Genomic DNA, 21,735 nt, shown 5'->3' on the forward strand with positions numbered 1-21,735 from the left:
TAAGGGCCATGAGGAATGCATCTGTATCTAGACTACTTAGAAGATCCAGGTGTACTGCCCTTGTTGTCAGACACTTGAAAATGATCCCCCAACGTTTCTCATGCCGTCTTCCCATCTTCACAATCATAGGCCCAAAACAGTCAACGCCAGTTGGGTAAAATGCTGGCTTATACAATCGAAGCCTAGCAGCAGGAAGATCAGCCATCTTGGGAATCGAGGGTTGGGCCCTCCAACGCTGGCACTCAGGACAAGTTCTCTGGAATTTACGTATTGCCTCTCTTCCTCGCAATATCCAGTAAGATCTCCACAGCTCTGCGAACACCCGTTCAGGGCCTGGATGATGAAGTTCGATGTCATATTTCTGAATGAGAAGGCGTGTGAAAGGATGTGAAGGATCCAGAACAATGGGATGCAATGTAGAGCCATCGAGACCTTCTAGATGTCGTAAACGACCTCCTACTCTAATGAGGCCTGTTGTAGTATCCAGTTCAGGTGCCAGAGTGAGTAATCGACTTCGGGATGTAACAGGTTTTGCTTCTGCAAGCAATCTACATTCCTCTGGAAATGACTCCTGTTGAGCACGCCGAAGAATGGCCAGTTCAGCTGCTTGATACTCTTCAGTGCTAGGTGATGATGTTGAGAACACCTGCCCTCGAAGTTCTTTAATAGTAGCATCCAAGAGCTCCTGCCAATTCTTGTGCACTGTTCCATCCTGAAAGGTCGGCATGGAGGTGGTAGCTGTTCCACAGAAGACAGTCTTTCTGAGCTCAGCTTCATCAACACAGGGCCCAGAACTCGGCTCCTCTGGCCATTTGTCAGGACTGTCGTGCAGAAAGCTAGGCCCGTTAGACCAACGATTTGGTACCTTCAGTTCGGTCAGGGTCTTTCCCCTGGTCAAGTCATCTGCTGGATTACTCTCAGAGTTTACATAGCGCCAAGTACAGTTTTCTGTTAACTCCTGTATCTCAGCTATCCTAGCTCCTACAAAAACTTTATAGCGGCAGGACTGTGAGCTCAACCAGGTGAGGACAGTTGTCGAGTCAGACCATAAAACTATCCTTCTGATAGATGAGGTAAGTTCTTTCTTCAGGATGCTGGCCAGCTGGGCTGCCACCAAAGCTCCACACAGCTCTAGGCGGGGAATAGAGAGGGTACGTTTTGGGGCTACACGGGAGCGAGCTAGGATGAACGTGAGGTGAACCTGATCGGTGCAGTCTCCAGGCCTCAGATATGCAACGGCTCCATAAGCTTTCTCAGAGGCATCTGCGAAGATGTGTACTTCACGGGTAGCCTCCTTTAAGCTGGCATCAGCAGGTACATAAGCGCGTGGAAGAGTAAGGTGAGGTAGAAACTGGAGCTCCGCCTCCCAATCCAACCAAGCTTGAAGGAGTGTAGATGGGAGGTTTGAGTCATCCCAACCGTGCTTCTTATCCCACAGCTGTCTGAGTAGGAGCTTCGCTCGAGTGGTAAAGGGTAACAGATAGCCTAAAGGGTCATACTGTGAGGCTAGAACCCTATAGATATTTCGAAGAGTTGGCATCTCATAAGACACAGGCCTGTGCTTATAGCCTAGGGAGTCTGTATTCCAATTCCAGCTGAGTCCAAGTGTTGTCTCTAAAGGGTTGGATTTGTCTTCTGCCAACCACAGATCCAGGCTTTGTGATCTAGCTTCAGGAGGCAAATGACTCAGAACGCTTGGTTCATTGGAAGCCCACTGTCGTAACTCAAAGCCGGCAGATTTTAGTAAGTCTCTCAGGCGATCCACCAGGGCTTTGGCTTCCTCTGGTGAGGCAACACTCTGTAGGCAGTTATCCACGTAGAAACACTTCTCAATGGAAAATCTAAGGCTGTCATCAGGCTGGGTATTTTCCATCACGTGGCGCTGCAAAGCGAATGTTGCACAGCAGGGACTTGAGGTGGTCCCAAAGGGCAGGACCTGCCACTCATAGGTTTTGGGAGGCTCGTCCACCTTGAGATCCCGCCATAGGAACCTCAGTATGGGGCGATCTTCTGGGAGGAGGAGAACTTGATGGAACATCCCCTTTATGTCTCCACTAACAGCGATGGGATACTCACGAAATCTGACTAGCACTCCTAGTAGGGGGGCCCCAAGGGTAGGGCCAGGCAGAAGAAACTGATGCAGGGACTGTCCAAGGTATTTGTGGGAGCAGTTAAAGACTAAACGATTCTTCCCATTATGACTAACGAGATGATGAGGGATGTACCAGCTCTCCTTTGACAAAGGGTCGTTTTCAACCTCCTTTACAGCTCCTGATTGAATCAGCTTCTGCATTTCAGCTCTGTAGGCATCAGCCTGATTGGGATCCTTCAAAAGGCGTCTCTCTATGCTTCGAAGCATGGGCATTACAGATTCCCTGGGTGCTTTCAATGGTGGCATATGTGTATGGCGGAGGAGAGGTGTAGCATACCTTAGGACTCCATCTACCATTATGCGATCTGTTTTAGCCTCAAGCAAAGCCACAGCCTGCTGATCCTGCTTTGATCGTGTCACTTCCTTTTCAGATCTGTAAGGTATGGCATCCACCTGCCAGAGCCGCTCTACGTGCTTAAATAACTCATCTGCTTGAGAGGATGTATACAGGCATAAGGCAGGCTGAGTTGGCCGCCCCATGAACAGACTTGGCCCCTGTAGGGTCCACCCCATCCGGGTGTGGACAGCTGCTGGGCTGCCAGGCGGGCCCAGCCGAACTGGTTCTATAGGAATTATCAGATGTGGCTGGTCTGATCCGATAAGGAGCAGTGGTTTTGCTTGCTTTAAGGCAGGCACTGGTATCCCTTGCAGGTGCTTATACTTCCTTTGTAGCTGATCAACAGGATATGTATGGTGAGCTAGGTTAAGAGGATCAGCTGTGAATGCTCCATCGATCTTGTAGAGGGACCCAGGATTGGTAGCGGCAGCGACACTGAAGGATACTGTATGGCCGTGAAGCATCTGAATGTCTTGGCGGACGGTACGTAGGGGAAGGTCTTCAGGGATGCCTGTCAGACCAAGGGTTTTAGCAGCAGCCGGGAGCAACATGGTTCTCTCTGAACCATCGTCAAGTATCGCAAAGGTGTCTAGAGTTCGTTTCCCATGCCTCAGAAGCACGGGTACTATCTTTAGCAGAACACGATTGCTGGCCCCATGCCGATCCAGGTAAAGGGAACCCGACGCTGAATTGGTAAGGCAACTTTCTTCCCTTCCAGCCACGGCAGTATTGCTTCCCTCAGTTCGTGCATTTATCTCGTGAAGGGCCAGTAGGTGTTTTCCCTGGCAGAGACTGCAGGGTTTTTTCAGTGTACACTGAGCTGCTAGATGCTTTCGGGCGCAACGCCAGCATCGTTTGTTGACTTGGATCCAGTGCTTTATTTCTTCCTTGGAGAGCTTAGTTACATCATTACACTGACTGAAATAATGTTCTGTGCTCTCACAGTAGGCACAATAAGCTTTGCCTTTTGCCTGCCCTCCAGCTTGACTCTCCTTTGGTGGCAGGAAAGTGTGTTTTGAGGGTCCCTTTGCATTATGTAGGACAGTTACAGTCTGTTTGGTGGAACGGGCATCAGCTCTCACACTGGTTCTTTCTCTAAAACCCTTTCCACCAACTTGGCTATCAAACCCCTGACACCATGACTCATGACGAAGCCATTCAGATAAGTCATACAGGGTGTAGATCCCCCCAGGCTGCTTGAACTGGTGTCGACGAAAGTCAGCTCTCTGTTCTGGAGGGAGCTTGCTTATTAGCCGAGCGACATGGGAGCCGCAGTTCAGTTCCACTTCTCCTTCAATCCCCAATGTCTGTAGCAGCCCAACGAGTGACTGCACCTGGAGAGAGAACCTTTGGAAGGCTCCTGTATCACCTCGTCTTATTTCTGGACCATCTAGGACACTTGCAATTTTCTTTAGAGCAAGCTGATGAGGTTGTCCAAATTTATCATGGAGGGCTGCCATAGTCTCAGTATACGGTCGGGGTGAGTTCAGGTACGCATCAGCAATAAGCCTAGCCTCATCAAGCTTAAGATGGTCGACAAGTATCTGATACTTGAAGAGCTCAGTTGTATTAGGAGGGAGCAGGTTCTCCAGAGCCATTCGGAGCCTGGCAAATTCAGAAGGATCTGAATGAATGAACTTTGGAATTGTTGGTTTGGGCCCCCTATATATTAACTCAGGGGAAAAGGGCATGTTTGGGTTATTTTGGTCTGACATCTCACCCCCCGTCCCTTTAACTGGAGAGGAGGGGTTGGCTGGAACTGGTTTCCTTTGTAACAACCCTCTATTGTTTGGTTCCCAACCCGTGTTTCGCCCAGGATGTTGTGGTGGGGAACGAAACATGTCTGCTTTAGGATCCTGATACTGCGGAAGGCATGAAGGATTAGAAAGCTTACCAGGGAGAGTTTCTGCATTAGAGGGAGGGCGGCATTGTAAGCCTTCATCGGAATATTGTTCTTCAAGCTTTAAGTTGGAGAATCCTGCTGGCAGGTCTTCTTCTGGTTCAGGCCACGGTGGTGGGTCAGGCCACCCTTCCTCATCTTCCTTTAACGGCTCTGTATCAGTTGTGGGTCTGTATGCCCCTTCCGAACTGCTTGTAGGGGGCTGATGAGTATTATGTTGTGAGGCAGTAAGCTGAGCCATATCCTTCCTCAGTGAGTAAGCAGCCTCAATCAATGCTTTAATATCACTCCTTGCTTCACTTAGTTCTCTAAGACCCTCCTGTAATCCTTGCTGTGCTTGCTGAAGCTTCTCTCTTTCTGCCTGCAGAGCTCTAAAGTCTGTATGAAGTGGTGGGATGGAGGGTCCCAGATGATTGGAGAAGGGGGTGTACTCATGTGATAAATCGCTGAAGTTCCAATCCTGCCGACTTCTCTCCAGCAGAGGACTGTTATAGTAGGCCACATTTCTATCACTATAAAAGGGAAACGTGCTGCTGTACTGAGGCTGAACTCCCATACTTCTCGGGAGAGGCTGTGGGCTGTCCCGGTGATACGTTTCCATAAAAGGATGACCTGTATAGTCAACTTCATAGTCATCAAACCGGCTCGGTCGGCGCGTTTGCCGTTTAGGTCTGACATCAGGAGGCGTCATTCCATCTGGTTCCATCTTGAGAACTGTCTCCGGCTCGAAGGACCAAATGTTAGGGGGTAATAGGATAGAGGCTGGTTCTTTTCAGGTTTTAACAGCCAACAAGATGGTGTATCGGTCAGGATACAGGTAATAGGGTAATGAGGCTCGCACTCCTTTAACTGTTGCCGTCAGCAGGTTTATTCCACTTCAAATACTCAGTGTTGCCAACAGTCTGCAATAACATATGAATTGCCATTAGGCCAGATATATATTGCAACAGTAGAAGTTTAAACCAAATAAACTTAAACATATCCAAAAAAGGCAAACTTAAACATTAATCTGTGGAAATACATTTCCCCAGCATATTAGATATAATTCTAATTATGTAAATATAGCATCACTTGACTTAAATACTGCAAGAACTTAAAGTGAGCACAGTTTCAATGAAACATAATAAACAGACGTTTTCTAGCTCAAATTATAATGAGTAGCTTTTGGCGCCATCATGTGGTCAAATAAATAAACTTCGCCATGGCGTCAGCCAGCAGCACGCCCGATCACAACATGCACACATGACGCACAACCCCGACGCAGCGCACACGCAGCAAAAATCCAAACCGTAAGTAAACAGTTTTAACATAAACTTATGAAGACCAACGGAACTGTTAGGTGTAAAATACTTCTGTGTGTAATCAACAAACCAAGCACCGAATGTGGTAACTTACGTTCATTCATTAACTTAACACTCGGAGCATCGATAGTTCTAACTGCAAACAGCCGACATGCTATGAAGTTAACCGGAAGTAGCAGATAGCGCCCTGAACTTACACCTACGTCACTTCCTGATAGCAGCCGAACCAACATCATAAACAAAGAATGTCTGAGCCTTTTATACAAATTGTATGAATTAATGTATTCATAGTATAATGTGAGAGGTAATATTTTGTGTTAAATAAATTGTAATTTAAGTTCTTTAGCTTTTTTTAACATATAAATTTATACACAACACCATATTGCATTCTGGGAAAGTGGTCACATTTCATATTTGTATGTGTCATGTTCGCCTTAATGTGTTTGGCCCACATGCAGAAAACACTCGGGGAAAACAGTTCAGATCACAAAAGGTTTATTTAAGTCTAGAGTGACGGGAGCTCTGCCTCTGCAGATCGGGGCACAACGGGGAACCAAAGCCAGGAGACCGGATTAGTCTGGAGAAACGAGAGACACGATTAATAGAGGGAGATGCTAAGTGTATTCCACGGAGATTCGTAAGCTTACCACAAAGCGCGGAAACGCGGGGGGAAGCGCGGGGAGGAAGCGGTGTGGACTCAGCCCTTGCCTACGGGTGGAGTTGACCGGTGTCCGGGAGACCAGTGAGCGGAGGCAGAGGAGAATCTGAGGATGCAGAGCAGCGGGAGGAACCAGGTGAACGTCAGAGAAAGCCTTGGATCCAGGTTGAGGGGAACCAACTCGGAAGAAACCAGAGGGACACTTGAGACTTCCACCCCGAAGGGAGACACAGGAGCACGAGAGGTAACCAGAGAGACACAGAGGAGGGTTTTAGTTAGTTTTCTAAGCTTGTAAGGCGAGAAGTCGTGGCCGATCACGTATACCACAACGGTAACACTCAGTCATCCTCCCTCTGTCCGAGCACAGTTGTTATAGTGCGGCCCATTGATGCTGAACTGTCTGCAGGTGTGCGCGCTCCGCCCACCAGTCAACCATGAACACCTGTGGAGAGAGCAGAGGCAGCAGAACCGGCAGCAAGCTGCACGGCCCTGCTGGCTGAGACCTGACAGTATGGCTTTGTAAATATTGCTTAGAGTTAAATTATTCTGTTCAGAGTGAGTTTTTTTTTCCCCAATCCACCTCTTATGATATTATAGGGCTGGATGATAATTCAATAACAATATATATTGATCGATAGACGTGTGGCGCGATAGGAAAAAAAAAAAAGGGTTGATAAAAGTTTGATAGAGATAGTTTTCCTTCCTTCCTTTCAGCCTATCATATTAGTTGATGCTACAGTCACTACTTCCTCTCGACCAATCAAAATCGCAGACCCAGGCACGCCGTCACAAAGCCCCGCCCTCTCAAACCACAACACACAGCACGTGAATATGTCGCAGCAAGGAGCGTCGGAGGAAACGGTCCCAAAACGGGGTTTTACTAGTTCTCCAGTCTGACAGAAATAAACCAGTGATTTGTAAAACTCGCAAGGAACCGGTAAAAACAAAGTCTGGTAATGTAACACACTTGTTTCATCACGCAAGCCGCTCACACCCGCAGCAGCGCGACTCCGCATCGGAGGAGGAATCTTCTGGATCAAAGCAGGTATAGCAGCTAAATGACAAAGCGTCCAAGCGGCATAAGGACATCATGCATGCTTCCTAGTGAGGGATATGCTGCTGTCTGTCTGCAGTTGAAAAACCTGTTTCAAACAATTACTTGCCACTCTTGATACGCAAGTTTTTCTCTAACAGCGCTCCCTCCTTACCTGGCAGGGGAGATACCATGATCAAGAAGGTGGTACACCCACGATCAACGTACCTGGCGAGGGAAATACCATGAGGGAAAAGGATGGCCTCTAATCAGGCTCTGGTTCCAGGGGGAATGCAGTAAGATTTGACTTGAAAAGTTATTTGGAAATCGACAGACTACAATTCAGCAGAATCGTTTTGCAAAAGGAATTGGGTTGTGAATCAACCCAAATGGACTACATATTTTCTTTACCTGGGAAAAAGATTTTTAAGGTAATTTTTACAACCAGTACCCTTTTTGAGAAATGTCTGTGAGCTGCGGATGGGTCTATTTCAATCTCCCAAAGATTCTCAAACATTGAAATGATTTCCCTAACTCAGACTGAACCCAAGGCAATCACGGTCCTCATGTATTCAGAACAAGTTTGCATGGAGCACATTAAGACTTGGTTGGAACTGAGATGTACTGTGACTCAAGGCTATGAATTGAAAGACGAAGATGGTGTCAAAAAACGGGTGGTAGACGTTTTTTTTTTGTCCAACTAAAGAAAGACCCAACAACCGGAGAGACCCGTCACCTACCACCTGTTATCCAGCTAGGGGCAATTAGGGGCAATGTTTTCTACCCTGGTCAGCCGAAGACCTGCCGCAGGTGTGGCTCCCAGCAGCACCTTTCAGCCGAATGTCAGAACACCCACTGCAAGAACTGTAAAGCTAGCGACCATTTGACCAAGGACTGCCCCCACCCGGTGAACTGCAATCTCTGTGGGGAAGGGGGCCACACTTTCAGAGCTTGCCCCAGGTCATATGCCAATAGAGCCCAGTCGGTTTCACTACAGCAAACAGGAGCGACATCTGACCTGGGAGACGAATTATTACAACAATCAATGGACTTAACGACGAGACCTGCAGAAGACCAGCAGCAAAAGGACACGGAGGAGCGAGAAGGAGCGACCTCATCAATGGAGCCCCGACCAGCAGAGAAGCCTGCGCCCAGCAGAGCCCAATTAGGCTAGATTGGGCCCAACAACCGGAAGCTTCTACAGAGACAACAGTCGTCCCAGAAGGCGCGATAAGAAGCTTCCCCCAAGTCGTGACGACAGGGCAATGCGGGGAAATTTTGGACCTAATGATGAGAGACTTAATACCGCCCCAATCAGAATTAACCCAAGACGTGAATGCTCAGGGATACAGCGCTTCTCTTTTTCCTGAAGAGGACGTAACTCTTGAGGGACTCCAACAGCTGTTTGAGCCAAGAGATGACGAACAATCCAACCCGCGGAAGCGGCCCCAAAACCCTTCAACAGACTCCTCAGGAGGACCAGAAATAGAAAGCTGGCCATCTTCTTCACAGAACCCTACACCCTTTCTAGAAGATCAAGGATTGGCAACTTTTTCCAGCATTACCCAGATAACAACGGGGGAACAAGAAGACCAGCCGGAAATCGAGAAAATACAGAGAAAGAAAAAGAAAAAGGTAAAGACTAATGGCAAACAATAGACTCGTTATGGCCTCCCCTGAACCCCCCCCCCTTTTTTTTCTTTAAGTGAACATGTCCACATTACAAGTATCCTCAATAAATACAAGAGGATTAAATGATCCAGTGAAATGTCAGACGGTACTTAATTACTTGTATAATAGTGGAGGGGATGTTTTCCTACTACAGGAGTGTGCCTTATCCTTCAAAGATAACTATATCAAATTTCAAAATAGATGGAAACATGGCCAATCCTTTTGGTCAGGGGATAACTTAAATAGATCAACAGGAGTGGTGGTGTTGTTGAATAACAGATCACTTTATATAGAAAAAGTGGAAAATGTCATCGATGGAAGAGTTCTGCTAATCGATATGGAAAAAAATGGGTGTAAAGTTAGATTGATTAATATCTATGGACCAACTGACTTACAGGAACGCGTGTCACTACTGCAGACTCTTCAACCTTATATATGTAGTGGGAGACACATAATTATTGGGGGCGATTTTAACTGCAACTTAGAAAACAGAGCCGGTAATACTACAGCCTGCTCAGTAGGCAAGCTGGACTCAAGCTCTCAGGTACTAAGTAATCTTATAGAAGACTGCAAACTTACAGATGTGTTCAAACTTCTTCATCCAGGGGAATCAGGGTTCACTTGGTCCAATGGGAGAACATTTTCCAGAATTGATTTTATATTAACATCTAGTGCAATTATTCCAGTTTCATGCACAGTAGACCCAGTTCCTTTTTCAGACCACAATAAACTAACATGTGTCATCAGAATCCCAAACTCCCAACAGCCAACCTTGGGAGTGTGGAAACTAAATACAAGCTTATTGACTAACTTCAAAGTAGTGACAAAATATAAACTTAAGCTTACCCAATGGATTTCCTTATGCCCTCTATTCGACACTGTAGGCGAATGGTGGGAAGACATAAAAGAGAGAACCAAGAAATTCTTTATTAGAGAAGGAAGAAGAATGGCAGAAGAAAAAAGAAAGTGGCAAAGGAGGAAGCAAGCAAAACTCCAGAGATTCTACAACCTTCTTCACGCTGGGTTTCAAGTGAATGATGAAATAGTTCAACTTAAAAAAGAATTGATGATTGTTTTGAACGAAAAAAGTAAAGGTGTGCTGATACGCAGTAGAGTACAACACCTGGAGGAGAATGAAAAATGCACAAGATATTTCTTTAGAAAATTATTCCGAACCCAAACATCTATTAACACGTTAGTCAACACTAAAGGGGAAGAATTAAATGACAATCAGCAGATTACTTCTGAAATTTATGATTTTTATAAGAAACTATACGAATGCCAGCAGATACAAGGAGAAGAGATGCTTTATTTCATATCTAAAATGAATAATGAACTAACGGAAACAGAGAGGGAGAACTTAGACCAAGAAATGACTATTGAGGAAATAACAAAAGCTATGTTGAGCATGCACAGTCAAAAATCACCAGGACTAGATGGTTTGCCAAAGGAGTACTACTCCACCTTTTGGGACCTTTTAAAAGCCCCTCTGTTGCAGGTTTACAAAGAAGCCTTGGAGAAGAACAGGTTGCCTGGAACCATGAACCAAGGCATGATTTCTTTAGTATACAAGAAAGGCCACCAAAATGATTTGAAAAATTGGAGACCCCTAACTCTGTTAGGAGCTGATGTTAAAATATTAGCCAAGGCTCTTTTCTTTCGGTTACAGACAATTATTCCTAACTTGATAGAAGAAGAACAAACCTGTGGGATCTCAGAACGCAGAATGACAGACAGTTTAGCTCTAATCAGCGATACTTACCTTTACTGTCAGGAGAGGAAACTCCCTCTGTCTATTGTAGGGATAGACCTAGAAAAAGCCTTTGATAGTGTTAACCACAAGTTTTTAGAAGCAATATTATGTAAATATCACTTCGGAGATGTGTTTAAAAGGTGGATTAAACTTTTGTATAATGAATGTAGCAGCGTGGTGATGGTGAATGGGAAACTAACCCTCCCCTTCACAATAAAAGCCGGAGTCCGACAGGGTTGCCCGCTGTCTCCTTTATTGTTTATTATGGCCATGGAACCATTAGCATGCGCTTTGAGGCAAAGCAAAACAATTAATGGAATAATCCCTCCTGGTAACTACGGCAAAGACATAAAACTAACCATGTACATGGATGACCTAACCCTTTTGTTATCTGATAATGTTTCTATATCCGAATGTTTAAAAACATGTGAGAAATTTACACTGGCCTCAGGTATGAAGGTTAACAAACAAAAAAGTGAGGTCTTATATTGCAATTGGAGGGAAATTAAAGAACAATGGGGTTTACTAGAGAAAAATGACACGATAAAAGTTTTAGGAGTTCAAATAGGAAAGAATATGGAGATTGAGAATTGGAAAATTAAACAGGTAAAAATTCACGGCAAATTAATACAATGGAAAGATAGAGAACTAACACTTATTGGTAAGGTGCTGGTATTAAAAACAGAAGTTATATCATCTCTACCTTATCTAGCAACAACCTTTCCAATGCCTCATAAGATAATGGTTGCAATTCGAAAATCAATGTTTCAGTTTTTATGGGGAAGCCAACAAGAGAAATTAAAAAGAGAAATTATGTACAGACCATTCGACAAAGGAGGGAGAGCCGTGCCAGACATAGCAGTCAAGTTTAAAGCAATGTTTATAACGCCCATTTTAAGAACTTGCTTAGGCCTGCTCCCAGAACCCATTTGGGCCCCATTTGCCAGATTTTGGCTGGGAAGTCGTGTGCTGAAGGCGTGGAACAAGAGGGTGGGTCTACACACACCTTTTTCAGACAAATACCCCCCTATCTTTCAAATAGTTGTTCAGTCTTTGAGTTGTGGCCTCAAGGTGATCGCACCAGAATTAATTAAACGAAAAACAATAGAGAACAAGTTATCTTCCATGGATAGATTGACCCCAGTTGAGAAACTGAATGAAGAAAATGTTAAAAAAGCATGGAAAAATGTTAATAATAAAAATCTGTTAAATACCCACAAAGACATAGCCTGGCAAATTGCAAATCAATGCCTACCCACAAGAGCGTTTTTGTATAGAAGAAACTGTACAAGAAGCCCCCAATGCCCTAGGGCCAAATGCGGTGACGATGAGACCATTAGACATCTGTTTTGGACATGTTCGTCTGCACAAAAAGTATGGTCCTTAATGTCACCTTGGCTAAGCAACTTATGTAAAGGGGACTTAACCTATGAAAAGATGGCTTATGGTTTGTTTAAAGATAAATGGGAAGAAAACGAACTCCGCTGGTGGATTGTAGTCAATTGTGTCAAAGAAGCGATATGGAAAGCAAGAAATATTGTGATATATAAAAAATATGAGACAACGGAAATAAATGTTATGAAGAGTGCAGGTTTACAAGTTAGAGAATATATTTGGAGAGATAGGTTAGAAAAGAAGGGTGAGGATATGGTTTTGGCATGGAAAGTGCCTGTTTTTTTGTTGAATCTTTTTTAAGTTACAGGAATGGTACGTTGTTGGTTTTGCTTTCTTTTGCCTGAGTAAACAAACTGTGTATCTATAATACTGTGAAACTGTAACTTTGGTTACAAATTGTCTGTACTGGCCTTATTTGCAATGACTTAATAAAAACCTTGAAAATTGAATTGGTTCACCCATGGTGAGGCTCAGCCATTGCACTCTGGGCTGTGCTGACCTATGCGAATTCCCCAAATGTGGGAATCTCGACTGCATAATTTCTGGTAGTGGGGGACTGCGTTCGCGCTCTCCCCTGATTTAATGTTGAAAAAAAAAAAAATGAGTCAAATATAGGAAGCAGATTTAGGTGATTGTATAAACATCCAGAAGTAATTAGGATAATATACACGAAGTTTTATAACGGTATAACTTTGGCCGTTTTGCATTTAACTTTTGTCAAGTCTGTCCTTGGCAAGAACACAGGAAGTATGGACTTTAGGAAAACGGGAGCGCGCACACCGTATGTACTCGTGACGTCACCACATGCTCAGCTCGTCTGGATTCCACCTCCTGCCATTAGTAGTCTAGACTCTAGATGATAATAAATTATTACTTATGTTGATCATAAAATGAAATAATTGTATGAATAATGTATTCATAGTATAATGTGAGAGGTAATATTTTGTGTTAAATAAATTGTAATTTAAGTTCTTTAGCTTTTTTTAACATATAAATTTATACACAACACCATATTTGAAAACATTTTTAACAATATTTTTAATATGTAAAAAAAAGCCTAAAAAAAATCCTAAAAAGTTACGGCGCGGTGCATTCTGGGAAAGTGGTCACATTTCATATTTGTATGTGTCATGTTCGCCTTAATGTGTTTGGCCCACATGCAGAAAACACTCGGGGAAAACAGTTCAGATCACAAAAGGTTTATTTAAGTCTAGAGTGACGGGAGCTCTGCCTCTGCAGATCGGGGCACAACGGGGAACCAAAGCCAGGAGACCGGATTAGTCTGGAGAAACGAGAGACACGATTAATAGAGGGAGATGCTAAGTGTATTCTACGGAGATTCGTAAGCTTACCACAAAGCGCGGACACCGAACAGGGGAGGAAGCGGTGTGGACTCAGCCCTTGCCTACGGGTGGAGTTGACCGGTGTCCGGGAGACCAGTGAGGCAGAGGAGAACCCGGGGATCCAGATCAGCGGGAGGAACCAGGTGAACGTCAGAGAAAGCCTTGGATCCAGGTTGAGGGGAACCAACTCGGAAGAAACCAGAGGGACACTTGAGACTTCCACCCCGAAGGGAGACACAGGAGCACGAGAGGTAACCAGAGAGACACAGAGGAGGGTTTTAGTTAGTTTTCTAAGCTTGTAAGGCGAGAAGTCGTGGCCGATCACGTATACCACAACGGTAACACTCAGTCATCCTCCCTCTGTCCGAGCACAGTTGTTATAGTGCGGCCCATTGATGCTGAACTGTCTGCAGGTGTGCGCGCTCCGCCCACCAGTCAACCACGAACACCTGTGGAGAGAGCAGAGGCAGCAGAACCGGCAGCAAGCTGCACGGCCCTGCTGGCTGAGACCTGACAGTATGGCTTTGTAAATATTGCTTAGAGTTAAATTATTCTGTTCAGAGTGGGGTTTTTTTTCCCCAATCCACCTCTTATGATATTATAGGGCTGGATGATAATTCAATAACAATATATATTGAGCGATAGACGTGTGGCGCGATAGGAAAGAAAAAAAAAAAAAAAAAAAAGGTTGATAAAAGTTTGATAGAGATAGTTTTCCTTCCTTCCTTTCAGCCTATCATATTAGTTGATGCTACAGTCACTACTTCCTCTCGACCAATCAAAATCGCAGACCCAGGCACGGCATCACAAAGCCCCGCCCTCTCAAACCACAACACGTGAATATGTCGCAGCAAGGAGCGTCGGAGGAAACGGTCCCAAAACGGGGTTTTACTAGTTCGCCAGTCTGACAGAAATAAACCAGTGATTTGTAAAACTCGCAAGGAACCGGTAAAAACAAAGTCTGGTAATGTAACACACTTGTTTCATCACGCAAGCCGCTCACACCGCAGCAGCGCGACTCCGCATCGGAGGAGGAATCTTCTGGATCAAAGCAGGTATAGCAGCTAAACTGGGCTCCCTTCTTTGTGATAAAATGACAAAGCGTCCAAGCGGCATAAGGACATCATGCATGCTTCCTAGTGATGGATATGCTGCTGTCTGTCTGCAGTTGAAAAACCTGTTTCAAACAATTACTTGCCACTCTTGATACGCAAGTTTTTCTCTAACAGCGCTCCCTCCTTACCTGGAAGGGGAGATACCATGATCAAGAAGGTGGTACACCCACGATCAACGTACCTGGCGAGGGAAATACCATGAGGGAAAAGGATGGCCTCTAATCAGGCTCTGGTTCCAGGGGGAATGCAGTAAGATTTGACTTGAAAAATTATTTGGAGATCGACAGACTACAATTCAGCAGAATCGTTTTGCAAAAGGAATTGGGTTGTGAACCAACCCAAATGGACTACATATTTTCCTTACCTGGGAAAAAGATTTTTAAAAGGCAATTTTTACAACCAGTACCCTTTTTGAGAAATGTCTGAGAATCTTTTGGAGATTGAAAGAGACCCATCCGCAGCTGACAAACATTGAAATGATTTCCCTATCTCAGACTGAACCCAAGGCAATCACGGTCCTCATGTATTCAGAACAAGTTCGCATGGAGCACATTAAGACTTGGTTGGAACTGAGATGTACTGTGACTCAAGGCTATGAATTGAAAGACGAAGATGGTGTCAAAAAACGGGTGGTAGACGTTTTTTTTTTGTCCAACTAAAGAAAGACCCAACAACCGGAGAGACCCGTCACCTACCACCTGTTATCCAGCCAGGGGCAATTAGGGGCCATGTTTTCTACCCTGGTCAGCCGAAGACTTGCCGCAGGTGTGGCTCCCAGCAGCACCTTGCAGCCGAATGTCAGAACACCCACTGCAAGAACTGTAAAGCTAGCCACCATTTGACCCAGGACTGCCCCCACCCGGTGAACTGCAATCTCTGTGGGGAAGGGGGCCACACTTTCAGAGCTTGTCCCAGGTCATATGCCAATAGAGCCCGGTCGGTTTCACTACAGCAAACAGGAGCAACATCCGACCTGGGAGACCAACTACTAAAACAATCAATAGATTTAACAACGAGACCTGCAGAAGACCAGCAGCAAGAGAACACGGAGGAGCGAGAGGGAGCGACCTCATCAATGGAGCCCCGACCAGCGGAGAAGCCTGCGCCCAGAAGTGACCAGCAGAGTCCAATTAGGCTAGATTGGGCCCAACAACCAGAGGCTTCTACAGAGACAACAGTCCTCAGCGAAGACGCTTCCCTCAAGTCGTGACGACGGGAGAGTATGGGGACATTTTAGACCTAATGATGAGAGACTTAATACTGCCCCAATCAGAAGTATCCCAAGATGTGAATGCTCAGGGATACAGCGCTTCCCCTTAAGAGGACGAAGTTTTGAGGGACTCCAACATCTGTTTGAGCCAAGAGATGACGAACAATCAAACCCTTGGAAGCGGCCACAAAACCCTTCATCAGACTCCTCAGGAGGACCAGAAATAGAAAGCTGGCCATCTTCTTGACGGAACCTGACACCCTTTTTAGAAGATCAAGGATCGCTTCTCGGCCTTTTGGCTAAGACAGCGATCAACTCCACTGGGTGGTGATAGCGGTAGTCATTGTGACTTGGCTGTTACCCCTATACTCGAGTTAAGGTTAATTTTGTCCCTAGTTGAGATATTGATCGCAAAGTTGCGGAAAATATCTCTTCCTTTTTAAAAGTTTTCGTATTTTTGGTTTACCGGGTTTTACTTAGTTATTGGGTTTTATTAACGGTTTTAGTTATTTATTGGGTTTTATTAAAGGTTTTAGTTATTTATCGGGGGTGCCTTCACCATGGCGGCTAGCCATGCCGGCATGCGAAGGCACCACAGCGTCCGCTTCCTATTTAATGATCAAGAGAAAGTAATGTCAAGGCTAGATTTTTCAAGAAAATTGTTGCAGCAAACGTTAAAGTTTAAGCCGGATGACATGAACTGTATCCTCTCCCTGCCTTTCAACAAGGGATATGACGTGAGTTTTTGTTCCGCCGCACTTTTAAAAGACTTTTGGACTCGGTTTGAAAACGCGAAAACCCAGTTTTCAGCATTTGATGTTGAGAAACTGACTGACAACTCCCTGAAAACGGTGATTGTCAGGATGTTCAATGAGACTGTCAGTGCTGAAGACATCTGTGTATGGCTGGGTAGATACTGCACTGTGAAAGGCCAGGCTATGAAGGTGCGGGATGCCGACGGCATCTGGAACTGCGCTTGGCGGGTCCCCATTAAACAGTGGGAAGATCCCCAAGGCTTCCAGGGCCTGAAACATCTCCCATCCATGATAGTCCTGGGGGAAAACAGAGGCTACATTCGTTACCAAGGACAACCGAAGCTATGTAGGAAGTGTGGCGAATATGGCCATCTGGCTGAGGCATGTGTAACCCAGGCGTAAAAACCTGGTTTAACTAATAGATTTACAGTAAATGATTTCTACATAAAAATTATAAATGTTATTTTTAATTTATTCACATTTTAATTTATTTATTTTTGTAGCTAATCTTCTGTTTCATTATTAGTTTTTCATGTTTATATTAAGAAAATAGATTGAAAATGTCGTGCAACGTCACTCAGCTTAACCAAGCAGAATTCATGTACACATGCAGCAGCCAATGAGATGTCACGTTCAGCCACTGTGTCTGCGCGCTACTTATTTCCTTTTCCGTCTGAAGCCGAGCACAGAGACACCACACAAGAGTTCTTTGGAAAAAAAACTTAATAAGTACGGGAGTTAAATAAAACACTCAGCTGTTGTCTATAGTGGTGCAACGTAGGAGGAGTCCAGTGCCACTTTGAACTAGAAAAAACAAGTGCTGAAACGGTGGTAAGAGTTAAATTTTAGCATTATTGGCGATGCTAATTATTAGCTGCTAAATGCTAATTAGCTCATGCTAAATTGCAGGCAACGGACAAGCCTTTTGACCGCGCTGGGATTGAGCTGTGACATCACATTCTTGCAGTGTGTATGCTGCAAATCGGTGAGAGATTTTTGCTGCTGATATATTGGTTGTTATTGTTTAATATGGCAAAGTAATTGGAATGGTCAATTTAAATGGTAAAGAAAGCAACTTATTGACCAAAATAAGTGCTATTGTTTTAGGTTATTATAGATTTGAATTATTTTATTTTATTTTGTTAAATGTGTACCAAATGTGACATTTATTTAAATGCTGACTAATCAGTTGATTTATTTTATTTTTGTATTATGGGAGTATATTAAGGAAATGTTTGTTGAGGTGAAATAACCACACAGTTATTTTTAATAGATACTGTGCAATTGTGCCTAACCAGTGTTGTTTGAACTGAAAGAGTTCAGTTGTAATATTTGGTCAATTTTTTGCATAGTAAAGCTAAAGAGAATTGAAGAAAGCTGAAACCTAAAAGTCATGACTTAAATTAGAGAATTAAGCCTGTTTTGTAAATGCAGGTCAGGTCTTTTGATGTATGGTCAAGATCCGTGGAGAAGAATTTGTTAGATGGCGAGCCAACCCAATTGAGCCGTGGAACTAGAGTCTACATACACCATTGCAAAGAGCAGATGGACTATCTGCTGTGGTAGGACTGTACCAAGTAATCTGCATGGACATTTGTAGAACTTGAACTCAGAAACAGGATTAAGGAGTGCACTCCATTAGACAGACTCGATCACCCATAAAAGGAAACAAAGCCCTAAAGGGAGCAAAGACATTGGGGAATTTAAAGGTGCCTTTTGGTTTAATTTTATTTGTATGCCAATATCTGTTATTACCTGTTATGTCAACAAGTTTTCTACTAAAGTACAGTTCATATTTGCAACTCTTTCGTGTTTGTGTTTTTATTGTGGCTGTTTGAGTTAATTAAGTCGGGCTCTGTTCGGACCTAACTTAATAATATATTTGATAAATCAAAGGTGGGTTACACATGCGATAAGATTTTTTGTGGAAAATGTAGGGAGGTGGGACACACATTTGAAGAATGTACAAACGGGCGGAAATGCAATTTGTGTGGTGGACAGGACCACCCGTTTAGAGACTGTCCGAAATCGTTTGCAAATAAATTAAAAAAAAGGGAAAGAGACGACAGTTGAAAAAGTTAATGAGAAAGTGGATGCAGCTGGGATAGAAAATTCAAATCTCCTGCCAACCCCTCCGATTGGAGGAGAGGAGGAGGAGATGGCGGGAAGCGGGGAGGGGACGGAGGCCCCACCCCAAACCGAAGCACCTGGTGAGGGGGAGGAGACGCAAACAGAAGGCGGAGCGAGCTTAGAGGAAACTCAGATTGAAAGTAGTGATGATGCCACCCTCCCCGACGCCCAGCTGGCCAAGAGACCGGCATCAGAGTTATCCCCAGACATATCTATGGTTTTAGAAAAGAGGGGAAGGCTGGGCAACCTCTCAGAGGGCTCATCTGAGGAGGAACCCAGAGTTTTCCCAATTGATTCACCAAATGAGGTCTCCTTTTTAAATATAGCTATCCAATCAACCCCAAAAGAAATCATGTTGAACAAAACATTGCGACAGAGGCCAACGCCTAGAAGGAGGAAGGGCGATGGAGCTCCACCCCTCCCTCCTTCACCATGTGAAGTGAAGCAAGAACTGCACTCAGTAGAAATAAACATTTGAAACGTACCTCTCGTTTATATAATGTTTTATAGGATCTTAATTGTCACACCTTTAAAATGTTTATCTTAATCCTTTAAAATGTCTTGCCTGTTCTTAACCACTTTTTTTATGACTCTCACCTTCTCAACTATAAATGTTAGAAGTGTGAAGTCGTTAGTTAGAGCCCAGAGTATTTTATCCTTTTTAAGCACCGTACAGTCAGACGTGTTTTTATTGCAAGAATGTGCACTTCCGTTTTTAAAGAATTACACCCGGTGGCAAGATTTATGGCCGCGACCGTCAATATGGAGCGGCTCAAACGAAAATAGAAATGACGGTGTGGCCATTTTAATAAATAATCCTCACATCTTGGTTAAGGGAAGCACCGTGGTGAAAGAGGGAAGAGCACTTTTAGCAAATCTGACTTTTAATGGGCAGGATTTTAACCTCTTAAATATTTATGGTTTTACTGATAAACACGACAGGTATGACTTTTTAGAGGAACTGCAGCCCCACATGTTAGGAAGAAAACCGTTAATAATTGGGGGGGATTTTAATTGTGTTTTAACCAGAAAAGACAGGAAAAGAATAGGACAAATATATAAGGTAGACAAGACATCACTTTTATTACAGAGGATAGTCAGGGATTTTAAACTAGTGGACTGTTTTAAAACCATGCATCCTAGAGAGGAGGGCTTCACCTGGGTCAGTGATGATAGCTCTAAAGCCTCTCGAATTGACTACTTTTTCATCAGAGATTGCACCCTAACTGATGCTAGATTGTCACCAGTTTTCTTTTCTGACCACCTCCTTCTGTCCTGCACTCTTTCACTTCCTTTAGGTGCGACGACCGGGAGAGGTCTGTGGAAACTCAACCGCTCCCTGCTGGAGGACCAGGCTTTAGTCAGCCAGTACCGGGAGCGGTACCAGGAGTGGCAGACCCTCCAAGACCTGTACGAAACACGAGCACAGTGGTGGGAGATGGTGAAGGGTAGGACCCAGACTTTTTTTCAGACAAGCCGGGAAAAATAAGAAGAAAAAAGAACAGAGTCGCATGATGGGGCTGCAGAAAAGATTACAAAGATATTATTTTTTAAATCAACAAGGTATGAATGAATGCTACAATCTGCACTGCAAGAACTGCAAAAGTAATGAACACTTAACCAAAGACTGTGCACACCCCATGAAATGTAATCTCTGTGGGGAAGAGCAGCACACATTCAGAACATGCTCCAAATCATATGCAAATACAATAAGAGCCCCTCAACAGCAAGAAGAAAGGCAGACGACAGTGGAAAACACACCTCAAAGTGCAGCTGAAAATGCTGGATATAATGTCAACGACCCTCAGCTGGAAACTGCTAACGAGCAAGAACAGGAGAATTTGGAAGGAGGAACCTTCACCGTGCTACCATTCTTCACATCTCCTGATCCTGAAATAACTCCCACTGAGGAACCCACAACAGAGACTCTGGAGGGGGCCACGGCCCAGATGGACTGGAGCGAGCAGCCATTTACAGACTTGGACCTTCCTGAGGACAACCGGCAACTAAGGAGGCCAACTAGTGGAGACAGTTCAGCTGACGAGACCGTAGCATCTTCAAGTGGCAAAAAGTCTCCTAGAGTGGTAACAGCAATAGCCTGTCGAAACATGCTTGATCTTATGCTGACCAACATAACTACAGATCAACAAGGATTAAGAATGACCCAAGATACAGAGGAACTGAGTACTTCCCTTTCCCCCCCTGGTGATGAAGGAGGTGGTTGTATGGAGTCCTTTCCCCCAGCAGGATGCCTTGGACAAACAAGCTTCACGTAAGCAGCAACAAGAAGAATCAGCAGAGTCTCAAGGTGGGACTCCTGAAAAAGAAGGATAGCCGGCCCCACAACAAAACCCCATGCTGTATTTGGAGAAACAGCTTTTGAGCACTTTTTCTGGAGTGACTCAAATGTTGAAGGAAGAACCCAATGATGACAGCGGCTCCAAAGACTCACTAGGGACTGTGAAAACCCAGAGAAAAAAAAGAAAAAAAAAAGGTAAAAAAAAATGTGTAATACTAAAATGAACTTCCTGTGATTGACTCTACACCTTACTCCTATTCAAGGTTATGTCAGTCCTTAAGGTAACAACAATTAATACCAGAGGGTTGAATGATGCTGTAAAGTGTCAAACAGTATTCAATTACTTGCATAATAGTGGGGGAGATGTTTTTCTTTTACAAGAATGTTGGTTATCATTTATGGATAATTATGCAACATTTCAAAACCGGTGGACATACAAAAAATCGTTTTGGTTAGGAGACAATCAAAACCAATCTTCAGGGGTGGGGGTGTTATTTAATAGTCATTCCATAAATATAGAAAGAGTAGAAAATGTAGACGGTAGGATTTTATCAATTGATATTGAAAAGGATGGTAGTAAACTTAGAATAATTAATGTTTATAGTTCGATGGATTTACAAGAAAGTGTTTCGTTATTCCAGTCCCTTCAGCTTCTGCTTTGCAGTGGAAGACAGACCATACTG

The 21,735-nt window shown here is 44.2% G+C and overlaps 1 protein-coding gene, 2 long non-coding RNA genes and 1 pseudogene across 3 annotated transcripts; 2 read left to right on the forward strand and 2 right to left on the reverse strand.

Moving 5' to 3' along the window:
- Positions 1–2,799: 2,799 nt before the first annotated feature.
- On the reverse strand, positions 2,800–4,203 carry LOC118566749. Its single transcript, XM_036150117.1, has 2 exons — positions 3,097–4,203; positions 2,800–3,053 (listed from the first exon to the last, which is right to left on the reverse strand). The coding sequence occupies exons 1-2, from the start codon at positions 4,178–4,180 to the stop codon at positions 3,004–3,006; spliced, it is 1,134 nt and encodes a 377-aa protein (XP_036006010.1). The 5' UTR covers positions 4,181–4,203; the 3' UTR covers positions 2,800–3,003.
- Positions 4,204–12,628: 8,425 nt separating this feature from the next.
- On the forward strand, positions 12,629–12,777 carry LOC118566875 (annotated as a pseudogene).
- Positions 12,778–13,383: 606 nt separating this feature from the next.
- On the reverse strand, positions 13,384–13,643 carry LOC118566713. Its single transcript, XR_004933242.1, has 2 exons — positions 13,553–13,643; positions 13,384–13,482 (listed from the first exon to the last, which is right to left on the reverse strand). It is a non-coding gene; the product is annotated as an uncharacterized LOC118566713 (long non-coding RNA).
- Positions 13,644–17,304: 3,661 nt separating this feature from the next.
- Positions 17,305–18,517, forward strand: LOC118566664. The gene is made up of 3 exons (XR_004933194.1): positions 17,305–17,454; positions 17,533–17,608; positions 18,058–18,517. It is a non-coding gene; the product is annotated as an uncharacterized LOC118566664 (long non-coding RNA).
- Positions 18,518–21,735: the final 3,218 nt, after the last annotated feature.

Source organism: Fundulus heteroclitus, chromosome 18 (assembly GCF_011125445.2).
Source record: "Fundulus heteroclitus isolate FHET01 chromosome 18, MU-UCD_Fhet_4.1, whole genome shotgun sequence".
NCBI lineage: Eukaryota > Metazoa > Chordata > Actinopteri > Cyprinodontiformes > Fundulidae > Fundulus > Fundulus heteroclitus.

What these genes read in the sequence shown, in the direction of transcription:
- LOC118566749 (XM_036150117.1), bottom strand. Translation starts at nt 4,180, where the DNA reads ATGCCCTTTTCCCCTGAGTTAATATATAGGGGGCCCAAACCAACAATT. An exon ending in AGTACCCGTGCTTCTGAGGC is followed by an intron (nt 3,054 to 3,096) that starts ATGGGAAACGAA and finishes ACTTGACGATGG; the next exon opens with TTCAGAGAGAACCATGTTGC.